Source organism: Pleurodeles waltl, chromosome 8, assembly GCF_031143425.1.
Source record: "Pleurodeles waltl isolate 20211129_DDA chromosome 8, aPleWal1.hap1.20221129, whole genome shotgun sequence".
NCBI classification, from domain to species: Eukaryota; Metazoa; Chordata; class Amphibia; order Caudata; family Salamandridae; genus Pleurodeles; species Pleurodeles waltl.
In genome coordinates, this window is record NC_090447.1 from 662,027,493 (window position 1) to 662,051,293 (window position 23,801).

The following is a 23,801-nucleotide window of genomic DNA, read 5'->3' on the forward strand; positions in this document are numbered from 1 at the left end:
TCTGTGCTCTATGTTGTCCTTCCTAGGCACCGTCCGCTGGGACTTGCGAGGAGATGAAGGAATCCTCCCGTGTACAGACCGCTGGTGGACCTGTCGACAATGGAAGAAAGACATGTCATACTTACATACAGACTTGACCGAGCCACTATACAGGAACTGTGTGCCCAGCTGGAGCCAGACCTGATGTCCCCAATTCGCCAACCCACAGGGATTCCCCCTCTGGTGCAGGTTCTGTCAGTACTCCATTTTTTGGCAAGTGGATCATTCCAAACAACAGTGGCCATATCATCAGGGATGTCTCAGCCTATGTTTTCTAAGGTTTTGTCCAGAGTGTTGTCTGCCCTGATGAAATACATGCGGAGCTACATTGTTTTCCCTGAGGTGGCCGATTTGGCTACAGTGAAGGGTGATTTCTATGCCCTTGGAAATATCCCCAACATCATTGGTGCCATTGATGGGACCCATGTGGCCTTGGTTCCCCCCAGTGGAAGTGAGCAGGTGTACAGGAACAGAAAAAGTTATCATTCTATGAATGTCCAGGTGGTCTGTTTGGCTGACCAGTACATCTCCCATGTAAATGCCAAGTTCCCTGGGTCAGTGCATGACGCGTACATCATGCGAAATAGCAGCATCCCTTATGTGATGGAACAGCTACAGAGACACCGTGTGCGGCTAATAGGTGACTCTGGTTACCCCAACCTGTTGTGGCTACTTACCCCAGTGAGGAATCCCAGGACAAGGGCAGAGGAACGCTACAAAGAGGCCCATGGGCGAACTAGGAGGATTATAGAAAGAACCTTCGGCCTCCTGAAGGCCAGGTTTAGGTGCCTGCATTTGACAGGGGGATCCCTAATGTACTCACCAAAGAAGGTGTGCCATATCATCGTGGCCTGCTGTATGCTTCACAACCTGGCTTTGCGACTCCAGGTGCCTTTCCTGCAGGAGGATGGTCCAGATGGTGGTGTTGTAGCAGCTGTGGAGCCTGTGGAGAGTGAAGAGGAGGAGGACGACGGGGACGACACAGACAACAGGGACACAGTGATACAACAGTATTTTCAGTAGCACACAGGTACGAATCAACCACGCCATTTAACATTTACTTAAAGTCTCCTGCCTCTCTACTGTCTGAGTTCCCCCCCAGTTCCTGTTAACTGAGTTGTGACTTTCCCTTCCGTTTTCAGAGCTGTGGGCCCCACTGCGTGACCTCTGCTTTGTTTGCCCATGGACTACAGCTGTGTGACAGTGGTATGTTGTCATCACAATGTAACTGAACATTTTGGCACCGTTATGTCTAAAACATTTGTTCAAAATTCAAGCAGACTCCAGATTTTTTTAGTGCAAGAAGTGATTTAATTAAAGTGCTAAATTTAAGGAACATGATTGTAAAACGGGGATGGGTGATGGTGGAGTAATGTCCATGGCAGAGTCCAGTTCTCAGTCGCACAGGTGCATTGTCCATATGCCTGTGGAAGGATGGAGCAGGGGCAGTTCAAGGTTGGACAGGGTGACAATGTGGGACAGTGGGATGACATCAGGGGGTATCGTTTGCTGGCGGGGGTCTTGGCATCCTACTCTGTCTTCTTGTGAGATCTCAGGTTCCGCTTGCGGGGTGGTTCTTCTTCTGCAGGAGGTGGGGTTCTGGTGGCCTGTCGTTGTGTGGGGGCCTCCTGTCCACTAGCGCCAGCGGAGGTGGTAGGCTGTTCCTGGTCCAGGCTAGTGACAGGGGCCCTTTGTGGTGCCGCATGGTCCCGCAATGTGGTGACTATCTGGTTGAGGGCCACTATGATGGTCCCCATTGCGGAACTAATGTTCCTCAGTTCCTCTCTGAACCCCATGTACTGTTCCTCCTGCAGTACCTGGATCTCCTGGAACCTGGCCAGTACCGTAGCCATCGTCTCCTGGGAGCGGTGGTATGCTCCCATGATGGAGGAGAGGGCCTCTTGGAGAGTCGGTTCCCTGGGCCTGTCCCCCCCCTGTCGCACAGCAGCCCTCCCAGCTCCCCTGTGTTCCTGGGCCTCTGTCCCCTGGACGGTGTGCCCACTACCACTGCCCCCAGGTCCCTGTTGTTGTTGGGGTGGTGGGTCAACCTGGGTGCCATGTAGTGGTGGACACACCGCTGATTGACGTGTCCTGGGGACAGAGGCATGGGCCCGCTGAGTGGGAGCTGTGCTGGTGTTCCCAGAGGGGGTTAGGTCTGGTGTAGCCTGTGGCTGTCTGTGGGGAACCGACTGTCCCGAGGTCCCCGATGGGCCGGGCTGGTCATCAGGGTCCAGGAAGACAGAGCTGCTGTCGTCACTGGGGGCCTCTTCTGGGGGTGGGATGGACATCTCTGGACCCTCTGTGGCGGTGTGGTGGCGTTCGGGTCCTGCAGGGGTATAAGAGTATGGTTATTGCTTCTGTGTGTGGCATTTCGTGTAATGGGTGGGTGGCCGTGTCCCCCAGTGCTGGCATTCCCTTGTGGGGGCTTTTGTGACGGTGGCTTGTGGGGGTGATGGGTGTGTGCAGTGGGCATGCTTTGGGGATGGGTGTCCATGCTTTGGGGACACACGCAGGGCTAGGTTTTGGGATGGGTGGGATGTGATGGTGAGCCATTTGCAAGGAGTTGGTGTGATGGGGGTGGGGGTGAGGGTGGGGGTATGATTTGGCATGCAGGTGGGGGGAATGGAGTAGTGAAGATTTGACTTACCAGAGTCCATTCCTCCGCCTACTCCTGCGAGGCCCTCAGGATGCAGGATGTGCAAGACTTCCTCTCCCATGCTGTGAATTCTGGGGGAGTCGGTGGGGGTCTGCCGCCAGTCTTCTGCACCGCAATGTTGTGCCTTGATACCATGGAACGCACCTTCCCCCGTAGGTCGTTCCACCGATTCCTGATGTCGTCCCGATTGCGTGGATGCTGTCCCACTGAGTTGACCCTGTACACTATTCTGCTCCATAGCTCCATCTTCCTGGCAATGGTGGTGTGCTGCACCTGTGCCCCGAAGAGCTGGGGCTCTACACAAACTATTTCCTCCACCATGACCCTGAGTTCTGCGTCAGAGAACCTGGGGTGTCTTTGGGGTGCCATGGGGTGGTGTGGATGAGGTGAGGGGTGGTGTATGTGTTGTAGAGTGTGGTGAGTGTGGTGGTGTATGGTGTTTTGTGCGTGGAAATTGTGTGGGTGATGTTGTGATTTGCCTCTGTGTGATGGTCTACTCTATGCTGTGCTCTCTCTCTCTGTCCTTCACTCGCAATTGTGGTCGTAAGGGTTTGTGGGTGATGTGGGTGTGTGTTTTATATTTAATTGGGTGTGTGGGAGTGGTGTGTGTATGTGTCTCAGGTGTGTGTATTTTGAATTATCCAATGTGGTTGTGTTTTGTAAAGGTGTGTGTATTTTGACCGCGGCAGTGTGTACCGCCAATGGAATACCGCGGTTGAAAGACCGCTGCAGGGATTTGTGGGTCGGAATGGTATGGGCGTATTTCTGTTGGCGTGACGGTGGAGGTTTGGTCATCGCCAGTTTCCCGCTGACCTTTGGTGTGGCGGACTTTTGTGGATGTCGGGTTTTTGCCGGTTTGCCAGTTGCGGGTCAGAATGACTGTGGCGGTTTACCGCGGCCACGGCGGTGTTATGGCGCCCTTCTGGCCGGCGGTAAGCGACTTTTACCGCCGACGTCAGAATGACCCCCTAAATGTAATGGGCTGTTGTTATGTCATGTTTGTAACCACAGCATAGTTATACCATTATTACTTGAAACATGTCTAAAATCTATCACATTACACCCAAGGTCTAAGTTGATTGGGCCCCCAACAATAAAGGATCTGGGTTACAGCATACAATTCAAGGTAACTCGGGCTGTCCAGCTCTCTAATACCAAATTGTATTAAATATGAGAATTGCCTGAAGTGCATGTTTGCTAGCATTTTAAATCATTGTAATTATCTACGAAATCACACTGCCTCAAGGCCATTTAGACAATGTCACCGCCACTTACTGCATTAGCAAAGTACATGATGCTGCAACATTGTAATGCATTCAGGAATGGCAAGTAGGATGACTCCGAAATAACGTATGCCTTTACATTTCATTAATAATTCTGCAAACAAAATGAACCGAACAATTACTGGAAAAAGATAAGCAGGAGGGAGACGTTTCTAGCGTATGACCTGACATTTCTGTGCCTGGATGGAAAATGGTTTCCAGTAAGAATATGTAATACTGTATGACCATCATATAAATACAATGCTGAAACTCAAATCCAATGAAAAAATGTACAATTTTGTTTAAACCCATATGTTAATACACTCAAATACATGGACATATGCTGCCATGAAGAACGGTTAAAAAAAGCAAATACACTAAAATTCACAAATGTGTTTTGGAACTCTTTTAGTGCATCATTACGGCTTTATTTGTCATACTTGTATATGTTTTCACCACCTACATGATGGAATAATGATGGGGCCGTGAACACTTTTTTGGAAAGAAACTGGAAAGAAGCTAAATAATTTGCAACACCTCACCTCATTAGCTGCAAACTGGCTAATGTGTATTCAGGGGTCATGAATGTCCCGTTGTTCTGCACCAGACAATGCTCACTCAGCAGCTACTACTTCTGAAAATCCCAAGTTCAAAAGGCTCATGCTATCATGTAATGTGGCTCTTTTAATCAAGATTGTTTTTTTCACAAGTGGCCTAAAACGTCCCGTTTTACCTAGACAAACCCCTTAAAACAGGTTCAAGGAGAAAGGAACTAACATAACATGAGAGATTTCTCAGGAAGCTGTACAAGTGTTAAACAACACTGCAGATCATAAAAACAGTGCAATTTCATGCATAGCGTGGGTTTCCCTGAACACACCAAGTAACACACCAGGTAGTCTAAGGGTCTCATTATGATCCTAGAAGTCAGACCACTGTCCCTATCAGGAGCACGGTTCCTAAAAACCTTTCCCGGCGATCGGATTCGTGGTCTGCACAACAACTTTGCTGAGTTCAGCACCGCCGGGCTGATCACGAGTTCCTTTTCCGCTAGACTTATCATGGTGGTTTAACAGCCAGGAAATGGCTGGTGGAAAGGAAGTGCTGGGGGCCACAGGGAGGCCCTGCACTGCCCACAATCATGTTGTGGGAAGTGCAGGCCCCCCTTGCAGAGCACCCTCAGAATACTTTGCAGACAATGCGCATTCTGAGGGCGCTGTTGTGCTACGGTATTGTCCTTGGGAGCCAAGACCAACACCATAGCACTGTTCCCACCGGTTAGCACAGTGGGAACATCGGAATACGACTGGAGGTGAGGCCACAGGGTGGACGGTTGTCTCATCCCCACGAGTTTAGCAGTTGGCTTGTCTGACCACCAAACTCGTAATCAGGCCCTAAGTCTACTGAGTCAGAGGAGGTGCACTAGAGTGAGCTTTGCAGGCATCTGCCTAGGAATGCCTCAACCTACTGTTAACTGTGTACGACCTGTCAGTGCATGAATACCTACAAGTCTGAACATGTGGATTTTCAGGTGAATCACAAATTTCCTCAATTCGGGTCTGTTGTATGGATGGTTGCCTCATGCAGTGTCGGACTGGAACAGAAAATATGCATGCAAGCAGACACAAATGATAGACAGAATGCAGAACCAATCAAACATTCACCCCCCAGTCACAGATCTGAATTTAATCCATCAATTCTTCTCTCACCTTGCCACCCCAGTTTGGACCCACCCATATGCAAATCAGTCTCGACCCTGTTCCCCATGGGAACAATCCAGCCCAAACTGCAAGGCCAGGTCCTCCCTGGACTGGAAACAGGCATCCTGGGACCGGTTTCAAGGTATCACCCTTCATCAGCTAGGCTAGCTTGAATCCAGTGGCATAGTGAGACCGGGACCCACGTCTGGGCATACCCGGTGCACTTAGGGCAACAAGAGCAAACAAACACAAATGATGGATGGAATGCGGAACCAATCAAACATTCACCCCAGTCACATATCTGGGTTTATTCCATTAGTTTTTTTTCCTTGCCATGCCATTCCAGTTTGAACCCAACCGGATGCTAATCATTTTTTACCCTGTTCCCCATAGTCCATACACTGACCTGTTGGCAAAACCCATCACACACAGCCTGATTGCCCTACAAGCCAGGCCAACCCTGGCTGCTATGCATCATTCTTCTTCATTTCTTATATTGGTACTGATGGCACATATGCTGTATTATTAATAAGAGAAAGAGGAGCATAGGTTGTAAAATCACTGTCGTGATTAGCAAAAACTGAACAGCAGTAATAGTGTTTGGTAATTACTGCTGAAGGTGAAATGGCACTTAGTGGTCCACTCCTTCAGATTACTGTTTGTTGTAGCATTGCTGCTGGCTGTGAATTTAGGTCTAGTGACAATGATCGCATCACCTCCAAGAATATCCAGTACAAAAACATACACCACGAAAATTGCATTAACTACGGCCATAAACAGGGTTGTAAGTGATGTAACAGCAAAACCTATTACTGTTATCTAAAGTATTCTGGGGTGTCTGTGAGAAACCAGTTTGATGGGTGTGGTTATTGGGCCTCACCAGTAACAGCATTGTTTGATTCTGCTGAGACTCCAAGCATGGATCATATGATTCTCGAGGTACTGTGTAATATCCAGAAACAATAGACTTAGACACTACGACTACTCAAAATATCAATGCATGGCATGTGCTTTTACCTTGATAAAGAAAATGCACTTCAATATAGACAGAGCTAAATGCTACAGAACAACTGCAATATAAGAATCCTGGACTACTGTTTTAATCATATACTTTAAAATATCTCAGCAAAGTACTGGATTGGACACATGTTTTTCATAATACCAAATCTTATGCCATATTTAACAGTAATTAGTCCCAATTCTAAGGCACAGGGGCATCAGATTTATCAAGGGATTGTGTTGCTCTTACATCACGAAGGGTGTTGCAAGGCCAACACAATCCCTTAGTCAAATTCACCAAGCAACTCAAGGCCACCTTGTGAGGCCCTGAGGTGCTTGGTAAATATGGAGTAAAGCAAGGCAGCACAAATTGCTGCCTTGCATTACTCTGCTCCAGAGGAGCATTCTATGGGTTGAGCATGGGTGTTCCCACTCATCCACTTATGGATTTTTGTGCATTCCCAGATTTATCATAAGTGGCAGACCTGGGAATGCATCAAAGGGCTACACTTTCCCAGGGGTGGTGTAATGAGGAGAAATATGTTTATTGCGCTTTGTTTTTTCCTCTTTTTAAGTGTACTGCATTCTGCATCACTCTTAAAAATATGAAAAGTCTCATGGGATTGTTTTTGTGCAGGAAGGTGCCCCTTTCTGCACAAAAACAATCCTGCCTGCAAAGCAGGAACTCTTCCACTGTTGTGAAGAGTGCCTGTGATGATGCAAGGCAGGAGACAATAGGAATGTGCCATATATTGGTAAAGATGGTGCATTTTTTCCCTCTACCTTTTATGCAGTGCAGTATTGCATCTTGCTGCATTGTGTGAAAGTTTGATGAACCAGGGCCAAGGTCTCTACTTAGCCATGCAATGCAAAAAAGAAAGACCCAATTTGATAACAAAGGCCACTGCCTTTGCAGGCCCAATAGGAACCAGCCAAACCCCTATTTACCTTTTTGGTTGGAGTCACCAATGCAGCACAAGTTTCAAAAACAAATCCTTTCCTCTAATTCATCTTTGGTGCAGTCAAACTGTAGTACAAAGCATACCAAATACCTAAAGTTGAATCGAACAAAAATGGAGCTGTTGATAACTTCTGAAAATGTCACTCCTGAAAAACATGACCTTTTGCTATTCTTTTCCCCTCAGCTTGTAACCTTTGCTTTTAACTAGGCTTCAATCAAGGCTTAAAATGTTATGTCTCGTAAATCATCAGTGACTAATGTTTTTCTATTAAAACTGCAGCTTATCATCCTCCCTTTCATAGACGAACAGTTTTGTACTCCTGGCCTAAATGCGGTATTATCACAAACTGATTACAGAAATGCTATACTTCTGTCTGCACTAGCAGATCTCATATTGTGCCTGAAGTTCGTTTATAATGTGCAGTTCCCCTGATAACAGTGCAAAAAATCATATTTCAGCCACCCTTTAAAAGCTGAATTAGTTACAGTGGACAATCATATTAAATTAATGATTATTGTCCACAAAGTGGTTTACCATGGTATTCCAGACTTCATGGTTAAAAAATGTAAATGGTTCAAACATATTAGACTTATGTGATAAGAGCACCAGTTTACTTTAACTGTTCCTAAATCCCACATGGGTACCTATAGTAACAGACCTTTTCTGTAGCAGCCTCAAGGATATGGAATACCTCTTTCTGCAAAGTCAACCTCTTATGTCCCATTTCAGAAAATTACCATTGGCACTCTTTTATGTGGACTGGGACTTACTTTCAATCAGCAGACTTTTAGCCAGAACAAAGAAAAAAGCAGCAAAGGGGGAAAAGGGAAGGAGACAATGACAAAAAACAGTGGAAAGGAGAAAGCAGGAATGGCAAATAACCTACAAGAGTGTGCTATAGGTCAAGGAAAGTATATTGTTGGGTTTAAGGGACATGAGGCAGCTCTGACTTTCAGCAGCGGGGTAGGCAGAGGTCTTAGAAAAATTTGGGCCCTCGCACTTAGGGCCTTATTTCAAGGCTGGTGGTCCTGAGACTGCCAGCCTTGTGGTGGCGGTTGAACTGCCACACTCCAGGCAGTCTGACTACCACATTACGACCCTGACGGTCGGACTGCCTGGGGACCACCGCCCCCACCAAGAATCATGGTTCCTGATGGGCTGACGGTGGTCGTACTCTTGGTCACCTATGGCGGTGCTGACTTCAACGTGGCCATGCTGATCATGAGTCCCCTTTCCGCCAGCCTTTCATGAACATTTTAATAGGACTGGGGTTGAGGCCGCTGGGTTGACGGCAGTCTCATCCTCGTGAGTTTCGTGGTTGGCTTGTCTGACTTCCAAGCTTGTAATGAGGGCCTAATTCTTTTACAAATTAAGCAGTGGAACTCTTGCACAAACAGCCATTGACATTTTGAAATATAAATTGGTCAATATTTAGAAAACGGACTAACCACCAGTTTAAAACTAAATGTTCTAATATCAAGATTGTTCCTGTGAATATATTTATAGATGTAACAACAAACAACAAACAAGTTTACGCTAAACAGTTCTGCCTGCAAATGTTTGTAAAAACAAACATGCATGATCAACGTTCCAAGAAAACACATGCTTAGACAATATCATTAAATAAAATGGGATAGTTATTCATGTATCATGAAATGAAACATTGTTTAGTGAATGACTATGAAAAGAGGAACTCTTCAGATTCCAACCAATAGCTAATAGAATAGACCAAATAATGCATACACATAATCTTCATATTTTATGCACTGCTACGGACACACAAGAGCCTGATTTAAGAATGACATCTCATAACACTTGGATACCATCTCAATGGTGATTAATTAATTACACCTGGGCAGATTAGGGTGATATCATTGTAAACAAATGCCCACAAACTCTTTAAAAAGGTCTTCTGTCACATATAGGAGTTACTTACTTGCTTTGTCGCTCCATGCTTGCTACCCTGAGACTTTCCCATCGAGAGTTAAGTAGGTTCATTTGCTCTTGAATCTCATTATCTTCATCATTTGAAAGCTTCCCAACTGTTACCAGATGACTTCCGACTTGTAACACATTTCCAACACTCCCTTGGTGATCTGTTAATTCCATCATAAAGCCCTGTCAAAAGACATTTTATTACTTTAGAATGTTGTGTGAGTTCTGGATACATTTACTGTTCTGTGGGTTTATTTTTGGAGTAACTTACTAACACCAACGTCTCCTTGTAGTCTCTACTCCCAGTACTTCCCTATGATCTCCAGATCTCTTTCTGTATGAAGAAATACTACAACAAACGTGATCTCTTCTGATATCTGCCCATTTCCTGTCTGAGCATTCCTACTTTCTCCTTCATAGCTCTTTGCACCTAGCATCTTGTTGCTCCTTTCCCTCACACTATGTAATCTTTGCCAAATCGCTTACTGTTATTAATGTCTCTTCTCTAATTCCATTTGGCTGTCTAACTCTGTGTTATCTATACCTGTTTTCTGTCTGACTGACCCTTTCCAAGCACTCCCTTCCTCTGAGAACCCTTGAAATGTACCCCAAAATTAATGAATCTTCCATCTTATCCAAATCTCCATGTCTCCGCCACACTTTTACCCAGTGCCCATGCTCCTGGGACATCAGTTCATATCTATGGCCCCTACTTGCCTGTTCCCTGTCACAGTGTGTCTTTCTCCTCTACTCCTACTCTATGGGGACCTTAACTTCACAATGCCCAGAAAAAGAATATAATATATTCCCTCAAGAAATGAATCCAACATTTGAAGCATATTTAACATATTTTATTTCTCTGAAGAAAATGTGTTCTTATGTAGATACCCTTTCCTCTTCCTATCCATTAAAACTAGGAGTGTTCCAACCCCATTTCCACTCTGGAAATACTACTTCATGATTTAAGACTAGAAATTTTGCCTGGAGTTGAAGAGTGGGAGACTATCTTTTTATATGTTTGGCAGTTTTAAAATCAAGCCAACTATGGCGCCTGCACGCACGATTCAAAATGTACACGATCACAGGGGGATCGCACGAGAATTACATGACTTGGAAGCCTGGGGTAAGCAGATTAAGGATGCATATTATGTATACCTGTTCTTTTTGCTGGTACTTTTTAAATTGTCCACATACACAATGAGCAAGCATAAACGCTTGTAAGGAGACCTCAGGACAATGATGTTACAATGTTACTTTGATATAGTTGATGGCGAGTTCTAGATTCAGTTACCATTTCGTAACACAGTATACTTGAAGTCTTCGCAATCAAAGTACTTTGATTCATAATGTTAATAGAGAGTAAACACACACAGGGGAACCGTATGATAATGATGTTACTCGAAAGCCTGGGGTAAGTGAATGGTGGTTACATGTTATTTATACCCCTTCTTTTTGCTAGTACATTTAAATCGAGCTAACATAGCGTCCAAATATACGTTGCGCAAGCGTACACGCTTGTATGGAAACCTCAGGATAATTAGACTATAATGTAATTTAGGTGCAGTGGATGGCAGTTTCTAGTTGCATTTACCATTTGTAACACAGAATATTTCCTGTTTTGATAGTCAAAGTATCTTGACTTATAGTGTCAATAGATAGTAAATTTACAGCATGGATTTCCAGCCACAGCACTAAACACTTGTTTCTATTTTTCATTCTTTTATTATACGTGTTGGAGTAGTAATTACAGGAACCCCAACAACATAGGATTGAATACTGGAAAACTGGATACGGTCTCTTAAGATTTTTTAAACAACAGGATTGAAGATATTCGAATAGGCAAGTACCAGTTTGCAATGTTAACAATCAGGGTGCACTTGTATCCACTGGAGGTGGGAAATTGCATTTTGTCAGTTACCATGTATGGGTCCAGCACAATCAGGTTGTTATATAATACACACTCCCTTGTAGCAACTAACCACATCCCGTTGTCAATCTCTTTTTTCTAATATTGACAATAATAGGGCTTCTTAAGAACTTGAGGATTGTCTTATGGGATATATATTAATTATACTGGAGATCAGGTTTCCACACACAGACATTTCTTTATGCATTTGGCACAAAACTGGTGAATGGAACATTTATTTTGGATTGTATTCATGTGTGACAAGGGCAGTTATTTATGTTATTTTTCAGCCTTGATGAAGTCGTAGTGATGATTTTTGCTTGACGAAACACGTGCTGGTTGGAAAGAAGGCTGGAATCGTGAACAATTGGAATTCCGATAGCATGTTATAGGAGAGCTCCTCAAGCATGAAATAAAACAGAGGTCGAACTGAAGAATTTATGAAAGAATGAAACTGGCTATTGTATTTTTATGTGTGCCTTGGATTTATTCATTTAAGTCAGATACATAACCTAAATTAACCTGTTCTCACCCTCTGGTAGCTTGGCACAGAACAGTCAGGCTTAACTAAAAAAGACAGTGTGTAAAGTATTTGTGTAACACTTAAATTACAGTAACACAGTGAAAACAGGAAAAAAACTCTACAGCAGTTTAGAAAAATAATGACTATTTTTATGAGTAAAACAAAACCAAAACGACAAAAATCCAATAAGTAGAACTCGAGATACAAATTTTTAAATAATAAACTGCAATAGAGTGCTTAGAAATCAATAGTGCTAAAACATTACTTGAGGTTGGGCTAGACCGGGATAAATCTAAAGTTCAAGCCAACTGTAACGGAGGGCGGACCGGCTACAGGAACCACACAGGGTCTGCTGAAAAGTGCCTTGGATGGAGGATCACGTCGGCGCCAAGGAGGTGATGCATTGTTTCCGATATACCCAATCTGAAGGTTGTTGTCGAGCCACACAGCCGTCGAAACGATGTCCTCAAAGTGCGGCATTGACCCCCTTGCGCTGAAGGTGATGCGTGGACAGTGATCCACGCAGCCGGCATGCAAAGACGATGCCCTTGGTGTGATGTGCCAATCCGGAGCCACACAGTCAGCGATGCAAAGTCCTTGTCCTCAGCAGCAGTGGGGGTGCGTTGGCATTAAAAGAGGATGTGACAGCTACGATTAGTGCAACGGCATTGATGCACAAATTCTTCACAGAAAAGCAGCTGCAGAGTCCCCTTTCAAGGCCCAGGCTTGGATTGACACCTCTTGGAATGACAGGACTCACAGTTGGCAGAGTCCAGCAGCTGAGCAGGGTTGTAGGATGTCTTTGTTGGCCCTGAGACTTCGGAACAGGAGGCAAGCCAGCAAGCCCTTGGAGCCACTTAAGTTATTTAAAGGATGTAGAGAGACATGTCCAGTCCTTCTTGCTCCCATGCAAGAGGTAGCAGGCAACAGGCCAGCACCGCAAAGCAGTTCAGCAGAGTGGCAGTCCCTCCTGACACCACAGCAGTCCTCCTTCTGTCAGAAAGTCCTCAGATCCAGAATTGCACTTATTTGGTGGGGTCTGGGGTCCGGTACTTATACCCAGTTGAGCCTTTGAAGAGGAGGAGACTTCAGAGAGAGGCCTTTGAAGTGCACAAGGTCCCTGTTCTTCCTTCCCTGACTCTACAAGGGGTTATGCAGCTTTCTGTAAGTAAACAGGGGCAGCCTAATCAAGTGCCAGTGTCAGTTAATTCTTCCCATCTAGCCTAGGAAGTCCCATCAACCAGGTCCTTGCCTTCATCATGTAAATGTCACACCCCAGCTCCCTTTGTGTGTGACTTTGTAGAGGGAATGCACAAAGCCCAGCTGTCACCCACCCCATACATGTATTCAGAGACAGGCAGAGGCGCAGAATGGTAAAAGTAAGAAAATGCCAACTTTCTAAAAGTGGCATTTTCAGACTCACAATTTAAAATCCAACTTTATCATGAGTTGTGATCTGAAACTGTGAGTACTGAGACACTAAACTCCAAATTTCTATATTTTCCCAATTGGAAATTACACTTAAATAATGTTTCAAGGTAATTCCAATGTTGAAGTATGGGAGAGATTGTCCTTGCAGAAGTGATAAACAAATTTAATAGTTTTTGACTACCAGGCCGTATGAAACTTAAAAGTACATATACAACTTTTTAAATACACTGCACCTTGCCCTTAGGGCTAGCTAGGGCCTACCTTAGCTGTTACTTACCTGTAATATAAAGGAAGGTTTGGGCCTGGCAAGTGGGTAAACTTGTCAGGTTGAAATGGCAGTTTAAAACTGCACAAACAGACTCTGCAGTGGCTAGCCAGAGACATGTCTGAAGGGCTACTGTAGTGGGTGGCATAAACAGTGCTGCAGGCCCACCAGTCGTATTTAATTTATAGGCCCTGGGCAAATGTAGTGCACTTTACTAGGGACCTACAAGTGAATAAAATATGCCAGTTGTGGATAGGCCAATGTCGCCATGTTTAGAGTACAGAGCACCTGCACTTTAGCACTGTTTAGCAGTGGTAAAATGCAGAGAATCCTAAAGCCAGCAAAAAAGTTAGCAAAACCTGAGGTCAGAAGGCAAAAAGGGTCAGGGGAAGCCACGACAAAGATGACAGGTCTACAACCTTTCCATATAAAGCCTATACTAGACATCACTCAAAGAGACTATTATCAAGTAAGAAAGAGTTTAAAGACTCCTCAGAAAATGTTGTTCCTGAAGTTGATTAGGAGTTCTGTGAGGAATTCCATTATTCCACTTAAAAACTGATGGATGAAAAATGGTGACAAAACAAATCCAGTAAAGGTGCGCGTTTCTTATGACCGACAATTTTTATGAGCCACAGGCAATTTCCAGTGTCATACTAGTGCGGCGTACTGTATGCCGTCCATATATATGTTGTTTTCTTTGATGGCATGTGCCTGTTTGATATTTCAAAACGCAAATACGTGAGCATGTCGCGATGTGCTAAAAAAAACTCACTTTATTGGAACGTTTCCAATTAGAAGTGGCAGCCATCAATGGGCAGATAGGAAAGTTTTTGGGGAAGAAACCTTCGGTTAATAGAGCGGTGTGTCATCTTATGAGCAGTCATGGGCTAGTGGACGTATGGGAAAGGCTCAAATATCCTGACCCCGGATATACATTTGTTTCTGACTCCGGCAACAAGTATGTCCGGTTGGACTACTTGATTTCCTCCGGCCTAGTTGGGAAATCTGGCATCAGGAGACTCCTGAAGGTTTATCCGACCATTACCCTTTGAATTTCGAAATCTCGGGGTAGCCATGACTAACCGGATGTGGACATTTGATAGCAAACTGCTCTGTGATATCAACTATGTTGACCATATGAGAAAGTGGATAGATGACTTCTTGGAGATTACTAGGAACAGTGCAGGCGGGCTGCTGGCTGGGACTCATTAAAAGCAGTGGTCAGGGGCGAGACTATCAGCTTTGGTTCTCTGGGTCTTGTGTCCCCTGTAAACTCATAAACAAAGTAATGAAAACAACAGCAATAACAATTGAATCATGCTTTTTGATTTCCAAAGGCTTCAACCAGTTACCTGCTAACCCTATTGCTTAGCACTTAATAAATGAAACTGTTGTAAATGGAAAACGTCGAAAAGAAACATATTGCTTCGCTTTCAGGGTTATTGGGTGAACATGTTTATCTCTTTATTTATCACAGAAACTGTGACATATGGTCTCTTGATATCAGGTCTTGGACTCTCTGTTATGAGAAACTTAAGAAAATATATTCACAACTTCTAAGTAAGAGGTGGTTTAACACAAGGCCCACAACATAACAATTTTAAACACACACTGCTTTTGTTTCGCTTTGCCATTGCTTGGGCCTACCTCGTGTGTGTGGAACTGCTCCTTCACCTCTTCCACATCACTAGATATTTCTTTTTGTGCTTGTAGTGCATCTTCAGCTGAGAGAAGCCACGTGAGGACTTCCTCTAGTGCAGTTTGGTAGCTGTCCAAGTCCACTTCAGCCTCCACAGGCGAGCTTCCAAATAACTTGTGTTCCTGGGTTTCAAGAGGGCGCTGAGTAGCAAAAGGAACATACAATTAGCCAAAGAATATTCCATAGTTCTCAATATTGCTTCCATCTGCTAAGTTCTTGCATAATACTGCAACAGCAGTCGTCACCTAAGATAAATCATGGTGCAGTCGCGTGACACCAGAAGCCGCATGGCAATGAGAGACATGCACTGAAGGGAATGCGTGCAGACACATGCAATCTCAAGAGAGCGTAAAGTACGTGAGAGTTAAAGTGATAGGAATATGATTCTTAATTGAAACTATTCGTATATTTCTGGCAATAAATCTGCTGTCCAACTCACCCCAGCATCAACCAGTGCCAGTTTTGCTACCTCCTTAATACAGAACCCTGTATGGCATGAAACATTCGAGGGCATGTCAGAATGTCACGGGCGGAGTATAACTGACATTTCCTGATGTGGGGCTGAAAGAGTGGAGAAGGGTAATGGAAGGTTTGGAAGATTGCTAGGTACGCAGGTGGGAGAGAGGACGATAATCTGAAAAAGTACACAACATTCATGAAGTCGTCCCAGTCTATTCAAGCTGTGATGTCTATGTGGGTTTTATAAAAAGAGCTTTCGAAAACATGATATGAAATGAATTGGAGAGGTGAGCATATGCCACAGAATATCACACCTGCAGGATGCTGACTCCAGTCCCACTGTGATAGCTGAGGAGGTTGAATGCCTGCTTGAGTCATCTGTGTATTACCTACAAGACTCAGGTTCCAATGCGAGGAACAAAGAGCCAAGTATACACACACCACTTAAACAAAGGGTTTGTTGTATTGCATGTTCAGGATTTGAAAAAGTGTGCAATAGTGTGTTACTCCAGAGGAAGTGTAGATATTTAACGGATCACATTTTTATAACAACAGTGGCATTTCAGACTTGAGGTATTATCTATAAAAATACACGGTGTGCAAGGGGTCTGAATGAAACTAAGTTAGAAAAATTAGAATGCAATAAAAAAGGTGGTAAATAGCACCATTGTCAGTCCAACATTATTAGATAATATGCTACACAGTTTTCATTTACACTTTTTTTTATATGTTTGCAATTTAAGTTACGTAGATATGTAGCAATTTGATCACAATCACAGAACTGAGTTTAGACCTCTGGTCTTCGTATTCAAAGAAGTACATGATTACATTCGAATTTGGCAATTATAGGCTGTTTCTAGACTTGAGAGGGAAAGCAAACATAACATCTCTATGGTTCCCATGTTCAATTTTTTAACAATAGCAACAGCAGTATTATCATGGTGATATGGCAGAAGTGAGCCCCGCATCAGCCGAAGCAATTCAGCTGTTGTTTTCTCTCAAGTGTGATAGCTTGAAAATCGGTCAGATTTATAGAGCACTGAGTGGTGCGTCTGAGCAAACCAATATGTAGCAGATAACGCTGTGGAGTATCTACCATTGGTGCAGAAGGTTCAGTGAAACCGATAAATTCGATAATTGCCACAGTGGTGGCCCGTCCTTTAGGGCGGAGGGGCCACGCCCCCCCACCCCATGAAGAGTGTCTGTCAGGCTGAACAAAGGTCAACCTGACAGACACTCTTCATGTTCAGGTCAGGCAGCCAGGAGCAGACATGCGCGATTTGCGCAGACTCCTGGCTGCCTGAGCTGAACTTTACTGGGCTGAGGAGATCACAGCTCCTATGGGCGTGACCTCCTAGGCCCAGCAAAGGTGCCTCGAGGCCCTCCCCTGGGTGACGAGGAAAGCGTCACCAATTGACACTCTCCCTGGGTGCTTCAGTTTAAGCCCTGAAGTGCCCAGGGCGAGTGTCAATCAGTGACACTTCGTCACAGAGTGGGGTGGGGTCAGCAGTCTCACTGACCCCATCCCACTCTGTGACGAGGCTGGGACTGCTGCCTTCCCTCATTGGCTGACCTCAGGTCAGCCAGTGAGGAAAGGCAGCAGTCCCAACCCTCCTGGGACCTGGAGGCAAAAGGTAAGTGTGTGTGTATGTATGTGTGTTATGTTTTACATTGAATGTTTGGTGCGCGAGTGCATGTTTGAGTGTTATGAATGTTGTTAATGGATGTGCGTGCGTGCGTGTGTGTGTGTGAAAGAATGAATGTGTGTGTGTGATCTTGTAAAATGAATGTTTGGTGCATGCGTGCATGTTTGAATGGAATGAGTGTTGTTAATGGATGTGTGTGCGTGCATGTGTGTGTGTGTGTGAAAGAATGAATGTGTGTGATCTTGTAAAATGAATGTTTGGTGAGTGCGTGCATGTTTGAATGGAATGAGTGTTGTTAAAGGATGTGCGTGCGTGTGTGTGTGTGAAAGAATGAATGTGTGTGATCTTGTAAAATGAATGTTTGGTGCGTGCGTGGATGTTTGAATGGAATGAGTGTTGTTAATGGATGAGCGTGCGTGCGTGTCTGTGTGTGAAAGAATGAGTCTGTGTGCGTGTGTGTTTGTGTTTGTGTGTGTGTGTCTGTGTGCCCTGCCCGACCCCTCCCAAAGATGCCGGCCGCCACTGAATTGCCATAGTCAAAATCAGTCAAGGGGTAATTTTCCTTGCTTGCCCGAGAACCGCTGCATTCTTTCTACGCTACTGCCTAAAGACCAGAGGTCTGAGAATTCTTCCGATTTACATAAGGTCTCTGAGGGCCTGAGACTACTGATTTATTCAGTTACCTCTGCGAAGGCTGACGTCAATACTACATAAAGATGTGGAAAATTCTTTGACTGAGAACGCAAGAAGCACCATTTTCTCTGTGCAGGGTGTTACGGAGACATTAGGTATTGATGTGTGTTAATGGTTCTTTGGTTCTACTTATCTAGTGGTATGTGGTACGGTGCTTTTCCAAACAAATGCTTCACAGTTGTAGGTGGACATCAGCCCATTGACTTTGACAATCTTACTAGGCGCGGAGCAAGTGGTGTTACATTCCAATCTTATACCACACTTCCTGAACATAAGCCTCTTGACATATTTTACCTATGCATCAATTAAAGTGGAATTACTGCACTTTCAGTGATTGTTTAACACCTTTTTTGGCCTTTTTTCCCAGCATAGTATGAACCATGTGAAACAAATTGCTCAAACGCTAAAGATGTGAGGGAGGGCACTGTCAGCTGAAAATTCATTACACTGAGAAACAAGTAGGCATCCTGCAATGGTTTTGTGCCATTAAGGAATCCTTAATTGACGGGTTATTGACTGAGCGCTACACAGCTCTACATTAGAATCGAATCACTGCTAAAAAAACTATTGAGAAGACATGCAGAGGAACATGGTCCACATTTTCGGGACACCATTGGGTCACGACATGGGTGGTCTCCTGAAAATGGTGAATGGTCTTATTGGATGAACTACTGAGCAACATTGAGAAGTTCTGAAGCAGTGACCATTGGGAAAACCAACAAGGTAGATACTAAAATGTTTGCTTGCAAGGTGATGGGAGGTTGAATAATAACCTTGGTTTTGATGTTGCTTGTGGAAAGAGGCAAGACCCTGTGGAGGGTCTCTCAAAGCTGCATGTTAATGAACCTGAGAGTCTTCCCTCGGATGAACATTGAAAGCATAGACTCATTGTTCTCGCAACACTCGGTGCTAAGAGTGCATTCCTGAAGTTTCTCTCAACTGAGCTCTCCCTGTTGTTATAAGAAAATTGATTATTGGTTGCAAAGTGTGGGAGTCCTTCACAAGCACCTGACTCTCTCAGTACACCAGAATAGAGTTGTCCAAGACCTATGCTGGGGAGATTGTGTGGCCTACTACTCCGGTTTGCTAGTACACAGTCAACAACATTGACCAAGTCATTGTCCAGTCAGTGCTTTTTCTTATCAAATGGAAAAGTACATTATTACACATAGACTGCTGAATATTATGCATTTTAATTTACAAATATCTATAAAGAAGGCAGATAGAAGTACCTATGGTTACACTATCCTACAAACTCACACCCATACTAAGCACTGAACCAAAAGGCCATTCTACCCCCACAGATAAAAGAAACAATATAGAGGGGTGTTTTTATAAAATAAATTGAGGCCTACTGGCTTTGTCAGGCTGTCACCACATGAATACAAAACAGAAACATGCCATATGAATTCTAATGCAACATTATTAAAAATGATCATGGATGGTACTATCTAACTTCAATAACCTTCATTCAACCTTTTAACATTTAATTGATTCTAAGCATTATCAATACAAGTCTAAGGGTCCAATAGTCTTACTTCCACATTTAACATGCTGCTTCTGCAGATTTAAAACCAAACAACTGAGATCTCTGCACTCCAAAGTCTTTGCCCTCCCTGGGGGATTTGAAGAAAATGTTATGGAACCCCATTCATGCTGTTTTCCCACCTGGTCCCTGGGGTACCAGGCTTCTCTTGCTGTTTTGTCCTGTGCCTTTGATCTGTTTTTAATGATGTTTGTGTTGTTTTGATCCTTGGAGCAACTCTAGCACCAGGGCTAATTTGCTCAGGCCTTCTTGGCAAGGGTCGCCCCCCAAAGGCGGCAAAGCACTGTTGGGTAGCTCTGCCCCTCTTGGGGGCAGATCAGCCTATTTGTTTTAGGCCCGTCTGCTCCCAAGGTCCCAAGAGGGGAAGAATCCACTGAGCCCCAGGGATCATGTGTGTGTGCTTTGTGTGGGTGGGGTGGCCCCTTGGGCAAGGGTCGCCCCCTAAAGGAGGCAATACATTCTATGCCATTTCTGTCCCGCTTGGGGGGCAGATTGGCCTTTTTTTTAGGCCTCTATGCCCCCGGGAGGGGGGGGGGGGGAAGCCACCAAGACACCAGGGAATATTTTTCTTTCCTTTGTTATTTTTTGTGTTGGGACGCCCCCTTAGGCAAGGGTCGCCCACCCAAAGGGGGCAAAGCACTGCTGGGCTGTTCTACCCCCCTTGGGTGCAGATCAGCCTATTTTATTTGGCCCATCTGCCCCCAAGGGGTGGCAGAATCCACTTAGCGCCAGGGATCCTGTGTGTGTGCTTTGTGTGTGGGAGGGTGGCCCCTTGGGCAAGGGTGGCCCCCAAAGGGGGCAATATATTTTATGCTATTTCTGCCCACCCCCGGGGCAGATCGGCCTATTTTTTAGGCCCATCTGCAGAAGCCACTAAGGCACCAAGGATTTTGTTTTGTGGGAGTGGCGGCCCCTTAGGCAAGGGATTCAGCCCAATACTGGTGGCCATTTCTGTCCCCCTTTGGGGCAGATCAGCCTAGTTTTATTAGGCCCGTCTGCCCCCAAGGGGGGCAGAGAACACTAGACACCAGGGAAAATTTCTAAATGTTTGGTGGCGGGGTGTTTGTCAACTGGCGAAATATTTGCATTTGTGATTATAACAGTCTATTTCTCCTTTTTGTTTTAGTTCAAAGCTTTTGCTTCCTTTGTTGTGCCTTGTTGCGGTTTTGGCAGTGGTTGTCCTGCGGTTTTAGTAGTTGCATGTTTTAGGTAAGTGAATAAATTTACTCCAAAGAAGTATTGTTGCCATACATGTTTGTAGGTGGTGTACTAAATGCAGGATTGTGTGTGAAATTGTCCTTAGATTTATGCACAGCGATATTTGTGTTGTCTTATGTGTAATTTGCTTTTCTTTTTTCTTTTTAGTGGAATATAATTGGTGATTGTTGTGGCTGTGCAGAGTAGTTGCTGGTGAGTCTAGCTTTTTCAGGCAAGTGAGTGGTATAGTTTTTGAGTTTATAATTCTTAGTAATAAAGCCACACTTTGTTTATTACTTATCTTAAACAGTTCTGGTTGTTGGTGGTGCATTTGTCCAGTTACTTTTCGTAGGAAGGATCATGCTAGCCTTAGGATGATCGCTCATCAGGTTGTTGGTCTGCTTTTTGAGTCGTCTTCTGACCATGATAATGAGACTGACTCTGCATCTGAAGCAGAGGAAGAGTGCAAGATGCTGGAAGTAAATTGTCTGTCAGAGAGGAATCATCTGATGATAAAGCCATTCTCAATGCTGAAGAAGTGCCTGTTTTAGAGGAGGACACTGATGTGCCAATGGTGCAGCAGCCAGCGGCTAAAAGGCTTCCCACTGGAAGACCTGAACTCTGGGTTGCCCCAAACATGGAGTAGCCACAGTTGCCTTCCTTTACTGGTCTCCCAGGTTGTAGAGTAAATACGGAAACATTTTGCCTGCCAATTTCTTTGAGTTGTTTATGGACGATGTATTTTTGGAAGAGATTGTTGAGCAGACTGATTTGTATGCAGAGCAGTATCTGAGGGACAACGCTGCCAGACTTAGCCACACTCTAGATCTAGCCCGTGGATTCCAACAAATCTGGAAGAGATGAAAAAGTTCTTGGGTTTAACTTTTTTGATGGGGCTGATAAGGACACCATCACTGTCTTCATATTGGTCCATCATCCCTTGATGGCAACTGCTATATTTCCTGCAACCATGATTCGTAACCGGTATGAGCTTCTTCTGCGGATGTTGCATTTTGTTGATAATGCTTAAGCCTTGCCACAAGATCATCCTGATTCTGACCTTCTTTTTAAAATTAGACCTCTCCTTGATCATTTTGTAGATCGGTTTTCAGAGATCTATGTTCCAGGCAAAGAAATATCTATAGATGAGACTTTGGTCCTGTTCAAGGGTCGTTTGGTTTTTAGGCAGTACATTCCTAGCAAGAGGACACGGTATGGAATTAAATTGTATATGTTATCTGAAAGTAGTACAGGATATGTTTATAATTTCCAGGTCTACACTGGTAGGGATTCCAATATTGACCCTTTGGTTGTCCACCCACTTTTGGAATTAGTGAGAAAATTGTGTGGGAACTTGTTAGACGAGTGTTCAACAAAGGTCACCATTTGTTTGTAGATAACGTCTACACTGGAGATCAATTATTCAAGGAATTGTTCAGAGTGGACACTGTTGCTTGTAGCACAATCAGCTCTAATTGGAAAGGCTATCCAAGAGAGCTTGTCTGTAAAAAATGTAAGAAGGGACAGTGCAGTGCCTTACGAAATGATGAGCTGCTAGCTCTGAACTTTGTAGACAAGAGGGATGTGTACATGCTAACTACCATCCATGATGAGAGTACTTCACCTGTGGCTGTTTGGGGTCAAATTGTTGATGTGTGGAAACCTGTGTACATTTTAGACTACAATAAGCACATGGCTGGTGTTAATAGAGTAGATCAGAGGTTGGGGCCTTACATTGCTGCTCGTAAGTCTTGCATTTGTGATTATAACAGTCTATTTCTCCTTTTTGTTCTAGTTCAAAGCTTTTGCTTCCTTTGTTGTGGCTTGTTGCGGTTTTGGTAGTGGTTGTCCTGCGGTTTGTGTAGTTGCATATTTTAGGTAAGTGAATAAATTTACTCCAAAGGAGTATTGTTGCCATGCATGAATGACATGTTTGTAGGTGGTGTACTAAATGCAGGATTGTGTGTGAAATTGTCCTTAGATTTATGCACAATGATATTTGTGTTGTCTTATGTATAATTTGCTTTTCTTTTTTCTTTATAGTGGAATATCATTGGTGATTGCTATGGCTCTGCAGAGTAGTTGCTGGTGAGTCTAGCTGTTTGAGGCAAGTGAGTGGTATCGTTTTTGAGTTTATAACTCTTAGTGATAAAGCCACAATTTGTTTATTACTTATCCTACACAGTGCTGGTTGTTGGTGGTGCATTTGTCTAGTTACGTTTCATAGGAAGGACCGTGGCTAGCCGTAGGATGATCGCTCAGCAGGTTGTTGGTCTGCTTTTTGAGTCGTCTTCTGACCATGATAATGAGACTGACTCTGCATCTGAGGCAGAGGAGGAAGTGCAAGATTCTGGAAGTGAATTTTCTGTCAGATAGGAATCATCTGATGATGAAGCCATTCTCAGTGCTGAAGAAGTGCCTGTTTTAGAGGAGGACACTGATGTGCCAATGGTGCAGCAGCCAGCGGCTGAAAGGCTTCCCACTGGAAGACCTGAACTCTGGGTTGCCCCAAACATGGAGTAACCACAGTTGCCTGCCTTTACTGGTCTCCTAGGGTGTAGAGTAAATATGGAAAACTTTTTGCGTGTCAATTTCTTTGAGTCGTTTATGGACGAGATATTTTTGGAAGAGATTGTTGAACAGACTGATTTATGTGCAGAGCTGTATTTGAGGGACAACGCTGCCAGACTTAGGCCGCACTCTAGAGCTAGCCGGTGCATTCCCACAAATCTGGAAGAGATGAAAAAGTTCTTGGGTTTAACTTTTTTGATGGGGCTGATAAGGAAGCCATCACTGTCTTCATATTGGTCTACTAGTCCCTTGATGGCAACTGCTATGTTTCCTGCAACCACAAGTCCTAATTGGTATGAGCTTCTTCTT

The 23,801-nt window shown here is 44.3% G+C and overlaps 1 protein-coding gene across 4 annotated transcripts in view; it reads right to left on the reverse strand.

Moving 5' to 3' along the window:
• DMD (dystrophin) overlaps nucleotides 1–23,801 on the reverse strand; it is a 6,960,831-nt gene that overhangs the window by 5,487,621 nt on the left and 1,449,409 nt on the right. For all 4 annotated transcript variants that reach the window (XM_069204753.1, XM_069204754.1, XM_069204752.1 and 1 more), the window contains 2 exons: nucleotides 15,329–15,520; nucleotides 9,555–9,736 (listed from right to left, as the gene is read on the reverse strand). In XM_069204753.1, coding sequence (XP_069060854.1) covers nucleotides 9,555–9,736; nucleotides 15,329–15,520 — 374 coding nt within the window. The remainder of the gene's footprint in view (nucleotides 1–9,554; nucleotides 9,737–15,328; nucleotides 15,521–23,801) is intronic.